Raw genomic sequence first — 7,152 nt, forward strand, 5'->3', positions numbered from 1 at the left:
ATAATAAAAGGACTGTGTACAGTAATTTCTGAGTTCTTTCACAACATACCACTTGATCCATAGGATCATTGGAGTAATAGCTTTCAGAATGGGTACAGCGAACCCAGACTGGCTTAAGTAATTCCTCGTCTTCCTCTTCATTTTTTTCAGATGTATTCTCCTCTGATTCTTTGTCTTTGACAGCAGCATAATTTTTCTCCTTGCTGGAGCTCTGGTTCTCAGACCACCTTTCTCTGTCTTCCTCCCATCGGGGTCTCTTTCTCTCTCTGCTTGGAGACCGACTTAAAGTGAGAAAGCAAACAAAAGCAACTCTGTTATTTCAACAGTGGCATTTTTATAATGAAAAACAAATAGTTTCCTTCAGATCAGTACATATTGTATAATATAAATTACAGCAAAATCCAATTGCCTCTTCCTCCTTTTAACTTGCATGTCTAGAGTACAGTACTTTGTACTTCTGACTTACTATTAACAAAATGACTCAAAATTGAAAAAGCTTTTGTATTTTAAACCTTATTCAAGAATTACAAATGTAAAAAATATACGCTATTTTAGATTAAAATTCCTACTTGCATTCTAGGTGACTTTCAATTTTGTTCCAAATTTGGAAACTTGTCACAAAAAAATGAGTCACATCACTCACAACTAAAAGTTACAATACAAAGAAGTTTTAATATATAGCCCACAAGCTATCTGCAGGATAAAAGAGGGTTTTATTAGAAGGATTATACAGAAGCCACACTGCTTGTGTTACTCTAGCTTTGGCACTCCTTTGAAACACACAACCTGTGATATTCCTTATGTACTGCAAAAGTAATGTTTTCACAAGCTGAATGTAGGAAAACTACTTATTTTTTTGACCTCCTCTGTCTACAGAGCCAATAATGTTGCACTGTTTTCAACTACCCAGGATTCAGAACGAAATGAGCATCAATATAAGAGAAGATCCTAAAAGATGAGCTAAACATAGTACAACTTTAAATACAGACTGGAAGCAGATGTAAGAGGAAGTCTATAGGACACAGCAGTGAAGCCCCCTCTCGAGAGATTATTCCTGTTTTTAACTGTGCCAGGTCTTGAGACAATTGACATTTGCATGTATAAGCAGACAGCTATAAATTTAAGACACTCATCTTTTCTGAGTTTCAAACCAGGCATGCATACACTTACACAAAACAAAAAAACCCACACGCATGGATGCACAGAGCCTCAAATACACTGAAGACTGAATGTAACCTTCATTACCTTCCTGCTCTCTTGTAATCTTTTTTGTAGGATCTGTCCGGTGATGTTGATCTTCTGCTGTCACGGTGCCTATGCCGCTCCCTCTCCCGCTCCCTTGGAGAGTTCAGAAAATAAATTAAATAAGTAAACTGGCATTTCATATATTCCATACCTGAAAGGAGCACAGAAGCAGGCTGAGACTGTAATGCAAAATAACACACAAGTGCAGACATCCTGAATGCTGACCTTCACAAAATTTGTAAAAGATAGACACCTAGCTCCTCCTCCTTTGTCATAGAGCCATCTATCTCAATACAAGGGTTAATTCATACCATCCAGAGCTAACTTCTATAAATTCATCACAGGACTTCTTGACATTCTTCCTCTTCTCCTGTAACACATGTCAATGGGTAAGATTACTTTATCCTTAACCATTCTTCATGCCTCAATGACGGCAAAGAAAACCTACTCCATGCACAATAGCTTTATAAGCACAGCAGTCATTCAAGTGTTTCAAGGCAAGCCACCTCTTCCTGACAGCCATCTCAAGTACACACAAAAACTTGACAGGCACAGAAAATCTGCCACACGCTGAAACTATGAATCTCATCTAAAAGACTCAACTTTCAGGTAGACACAGAGAACTTGACCACTTAAATTTCTGGGTCAGAAGAGCTTTAAATTGATTGAAGATTTAGGGAAGAATGACTGCAAGCTGCCCAGTGGAGAAGGACCTGGGGGTGTTAGTTGACAGCCACCTGAACATGAGCCTGCAGTGTGCCCAGGCGGCCAAGAAGGCCAGCGGCATCTTGGCTTGTATCAGAAATAGCGTGGCCAGCAGGACTAGGGAAGTAATCCTTCCTTTGTACTCTGATGTCATGGCTTAACCCCAGCCAGCAACTAAGAACCAAATGGCTGCTTGCTCAAAACCCCTCAGTGTGATGGGGGGGAGAATCAAAAGAATAAAAGTGAGAAAACTTGTGTCTTGAGATAAAGACAGTTTAATAAGAAATGGAAGAAAATAATAAGAAAATAATTCTAATATACAAAACAAGTGAGGCACAATGCAATTACTCACCACTCACTGACTGACGCACAGCAGTGGCACCTGGCCAGATTTGCCCCTAGTTTATATACAGAGCATGACATGATATGTTATGGAATATCCCTTTGGTCAGTTGGGGTTAGATGTCCCAGCTGTTTCCCACCCCCAGCCTTCTCACTGGTGGGGTCGTGTGAGAAGCAGAAGAGTCCTTGACTCAGTGTAAATACTGCTTAGCAACAACTAAAACATCAATGTGTAATCAACATTATTCTCATCCTAAATCCAAAACACAGCACTATGCCAGTTACTAGGAAGATAATTAACTCTACCCCAGCCAAAACCAGGACATCAGCACTGCTGAGGCCATACCTTGAATACTGTGTTCAGTTTTGGGCCCCTCACTACAAGAGAGACATTGAGGTGCTGGAGTGGGTCCAGAAAACGGCAACAAAGCTGGTGAAGGGTCTAGAGAACAAGTCTTATGAGGAACTGCTGAGGGAATGGGGATTGTTCAGCCTGAGGAAAAGAAAGCTCAGGAGAGACCTTATTCCTCTCTACAAATCCTCTTTTGGAAATCAAAGTAAAACTTACCGAATGTGAGGTCTGGGGTTTTGTTTTTAGTTTGTTCGGAGGGTTTTTTTTAATTTGCTTTTGGAATACAGCTTTCTAAGGTTCTGCAATTAAATCTTTGCGTATCTAAATCAAAGTGGCTTCATTTCTACATACCCTGTGTGTGAATTGATGTTTCATACGTGACATGAGAAAGCTCAGAGCTTCTAAATAAGAGTATGTGATCCAGGTGCCCTGGCAAGTATTTAAATACTTAACTTTCCAGTATCTTTTTGAATATTCTGACCTAGATCATTAGGCACAATAAAAGTCACTGAGAGCAAATACAAGACATCTGAAAGATTTAACTGATGATGGTTTGCTCAAAACCGCCACACAGCAAACTGCATCACATCAGCTCATCATTTGCAAGCTGTTTATGTCTATGAAGCAAAGGGACAGAAACTTCATGACACATCCCAAAACAAGCAGTCCACATTCATCCATCTGAATCGTGTCAACATAGCCTACAACTTGCCTACTTCTTTTAACTGGTGTATGCTAATTTTCACTCTGGTCCTCTTCCGAGATCACAGGCTGGTCTTCATCCTGAACAGAATCACACAAGCAGGTCTAAGCACCCAATAAGAGGTCCTGTGAATGCTGTACATATCTGCACTGGTCTTCCATGATGATGAGGACAGAAGAGGATGAAGAACACTGTACAATATTCGTTTCACTAAAACACCTCACTGCAGGGATTAGATATATGCTCCTATCAGGCTACAACTCCCTCAAGTGCTGAGCTTACTCAAAGACCAAATTCAAGTAACACTTGGAACCCTAACTCTGGTATCTAAATAGTGAAATCTGAAATGCTGGTACTTAACCGTTTGCAAGGCTCAACTTTGATCCCAATCTTTTGCACAAACTTGTGACAACTCTACTTTCAAGCCACAAGTGTAAGTTTCTATGATAAATACCCATGAGACTTGAGCACTACTTAGCAATCCTCTCAATTTACAAACAAGAGCATCTTTGCTTCCAACTATCTCCCATTGACAAGGGCAACAAACCTGCCAGCTTGCAAAAGTGAGGCAGAAGCAGCATACCTAAAAGGCATCAAAACAGTAGTTTTTTCCATGACACCTGAGTACTGGTGACCTCCCCACGTAGAGGGGAAAATAAGGGTGAAGAAGAACATTGAACTGATGCCAAGTAGTACAATGGGACAATGATGACAGATCTCCCTTTGCAAGCAGAAAATACCCCGTTACCTGTTACGCTCGTAACTTCTGTGATGAGGTGATATCCTTCCTCTGTCATAATCTGTTCGGTGCCGACTACTTTCCTGCCTCCTCCTATCTGGACTCCGTCCGCGATCCCGACGATCCCCATGGTTAGTGGACCTATGCCTGTCACCATGGATGTGACTGTGCTCACGATGTCTGTGCTCATCGTAGTGCTTGCTCCTGTCTGGAGACCGTCGATCACTTTGTGACTTCTCTCCCTGGTACTGACCCGTGTGCCGAAAGTGACTGCTGCCACCACTGCTGTTGGTAGTGCTGTTCTGAAAGGAGCCAGAGTTGTGCTGATAGCTGTTGAAGTTAGGTGGTGGAAATGACTGCTGTGAATACCCTGTGGAGTACACAGGCTGGTAGCTGACCTGCTGTGGTATGACTGGTGGAGGGGGAGGATGTGGTACTGCGGGAGGAGGCATCATGTAAGGAAAGGTGCTTTGTCCAGCAGGAGTTCCTGGCACAGGAGTATTGCTAGGATTTGGCACTGGTGGAGGAGCAGGAGGGAAGCACGGAGGCACCGGGAAGCTCTGCCTCATCTGGTGGTTTGGAAACGGTGGCCTCATGGGACACTGGCTGATGGGATTCTGTGTGGAAGGGGGCACTGGAGGAGGATAGGGCACAAAGTCTGGCCTGGGAGGCATGTAACCAGTGGCTGGAGGGTTTGAATAGGTTGTTGGAGGGGCAGTTTGCTGGTCATACTGGTATTGTACGGAGGGCTGTTGTGGGTGAAGCTGCCGTAGGTTCTGAGGGCGGTAGGTCTGTGTTGAAGCTCTTGCTCCTGGTCCCCCCTGACCACGGGGACATCCTCGCCCGGAATGGAAAGACATGGCTCACCTTTAATAAGGAAAATAAAAGTCCAGTGTCACACAATTTTTGCAGAATGTCCTTAATGCATTTGCAGGAACTACTTCCAGAGTGCTGAAACTACAGTTCCTTTAACAGAAGCAGTGAACAACGTCTACCAATTTTCACTGGGAGCTTTGTGCTACTCAGATCTCTAGTAAAGGTCATATATGCCTCTTTGATTCCTTTAAGCCTCTAAACCACAAAAGCACTCCGCTGTCTTTAATCTAGAAACCAAACTGGAGCATTCTCTCTCACTTAGGGCAAAACTAGACACTTTTGATATAAAGCCTTCAGGCACCCCACACCAAAGAAACCACTCATTTCAACAATTGCAACTGTCACCCAAAGCCCTGAAGCAAGGAGTCCTTTCTAGAACAGATTCTAAACTTCAGACAGAATGACTTTACTAACACCTCATTGCAAGTTACCTGGTCCAACAAATCTTGTAAATTTTAAATGAGGTAATAGCAATCTACATTCACAACTGAGACTCAATTTAGTAAAGGACTGAATTCCACAGATAGTTCAAAGTGTTTTATACTAGGTAGATGTATTGTTGTGGAATAAGAATCTTGCAAGTTACAGAAATAAAAATTATGTAGACTGTGCTGCTACTTCAATTCCACTGAAATGAATACTTCCCAAAATATCCCTCAGCTGCCTGCTTGGTTCTGTTACCTTTCCAGCAACTGCCACTGCTTCAAGTAGGCTTAAGTCTTGTTCAAAACTATGCATGTATTTATTGCATTGTATTAATGTTTATAAATGAAAACCACTGTGCTTCATTAAAGTTAAAAGTTGATTCTTTAATTACAATGTTAAGTTTTAAAAACTGGAAAAAAGGAAAAAAATAAAAATTAAGAAATCATTCATAGTGTCTTGGCTGGAATGGAGGAAGAGGAAAACAAATTAGTTAAGTAGTCACACAAGTCAAATCCTGTTTTTCTTAAGGGAGAGGGGGAGAAGGAAAGGAGATAAACACACATAACTGGAAAGATTACCAGATAAAGAAAACAAAGCCTTTCTTTTACTGGGGCTTTGCTGATGCTGAAGTGCACATACAGAATATTCTCCCACCTGCTACCATGCAGCATAGCCCACCCAGACTGCTGAGAGCACTACTTCCAGCTGCATTCTTGTGCCATTGCTGCAAAAGACAGAGCTTTCTGAGTGAGAGCAGACAACTTCTGGAATCAGACCGAGAAAGGAAAAGAAATAAAGTGGGAAAGGACTGACATCAAGGAGCAGAAACCAAAAGGACCTATGTCCCTCAGACATGCAGGGCTCAGTGGAAGCCACTGGAAATGGTGTCAGCGACATTCATTCCCTCTCCAGAACAGCCAAAGGCCAAAGTAAGTAAGAATCCTGAGTTTTTAGGCGGTAGCAGCCACAATGGTAAAAAGCCACTTGCTCCCTCCAGTCAGTCTGTGCCTTCTATGTACCCACTAACCTTGTACAAAGGCTCTCAAAAAGAAACAACAAGGGGTAGAGAGGAAGTCTATTTCCATTGTTTTGGCTGGCAACTCTCATTATTAATCCTAATCCATCAGATGCTGAATCAATTTTGCTTTAGTTCTCCAGTCATGAGAGACTCAGCTCAGGCTTTTAACAGCAAACTGTTTTATTCTTCGCCAACATTTACATACACATTTTATTTAAACAGGCTGAGCTACATTCTCACTACCTTAAACAAATTAAAGCAAAGGCCACTCTACCACGACACCTTGCCTTAAAGCACATGTCATAGCAATCCACTTGAACAGAGCTCCAAAACTTCCCAAACACCAGAGAACTGTTCTGGTTCTACTCCCTTCATTTTACTGCTTCAGAATGCAGATTCACGGCTCCAGATATAAAAAAGCTACATGGAATGACTGTAAATTATTTTAAAGCTCCCTCTGCTGCAAATTTTGGTCACATTCGATTTTCATTTAAATTTAAGGAAGTTCAAAAACACAGGAAAGGACAAACCTAGGAGAGGAAATGTATTGTGCTGGTGGAAGCCGCCACACACAAAAGTAACACATATTCCTTAAAAAAGCCTCATCCAACCACTACCTCCCAGCGGTCTGTAACGGCGTCCAACGACCACCGAAGGAAAACAGAGCGGAGACACCCGGCCGGGCTCTGTCGCGCTGCCTTCCCGCCGCGCAGCTCCATTCTCCACACGGAGACGGCTCCTCACCA

At 42.3% G+C, this 7,152-nt stretch overlaps 1 protein-coding gene across 1 annotated transcript in view; it reads right to left on the reverse strand.

Annotated features, from left to right (window-relative positions):
- The window catches only part of DROSHA (drosha, ribonuclease type III), a 67,897-nt gene extending 62,100 nt beyond the window's left edge, over positions 1–5,797 (reverse strand). Inside the window, exons 1-4 of the mRNA XM_010009359.1 lie at positions 5,644–5,797; positions 4,096–4,953; positions 1,246–1,338; positions 50–281 (exon numbers count right to left, since the gene is read on the reverse strand). Coding sequence (XP_010007661.1) covers positions 50–281; positions 1,246–1,338; positions 4,096–4,946 — 1,176 coding nt within the window. The 5' untranslated portion in view covers positions 4,947–4,953; positions 5,644–5,797. The remainder of the gene's footprint in view (positions 1–49; positions 282–1,245; positions 1,339–4,095; positions 4,954–5,643) is intronic.
- Between the last annotated feature and the right edge of the window lie 1,355 nt (positions 5,798–7,152).

The sequence above is a fragment of the Nestor notabilis genome, unplaced genomic scaffold (assembly GCF_000696875.1).
Source record: "Nestor notabilis isolate BGI_N333 unplaced genomic scaffold, ASM69687v1 scaffold2842, whole genome shotgun sequence".
NCBI lineage: Eukaryota > Metazoa > Chordata > Aves > Psittaciformes > Psittacidae > Nestor > Nestor notabilis.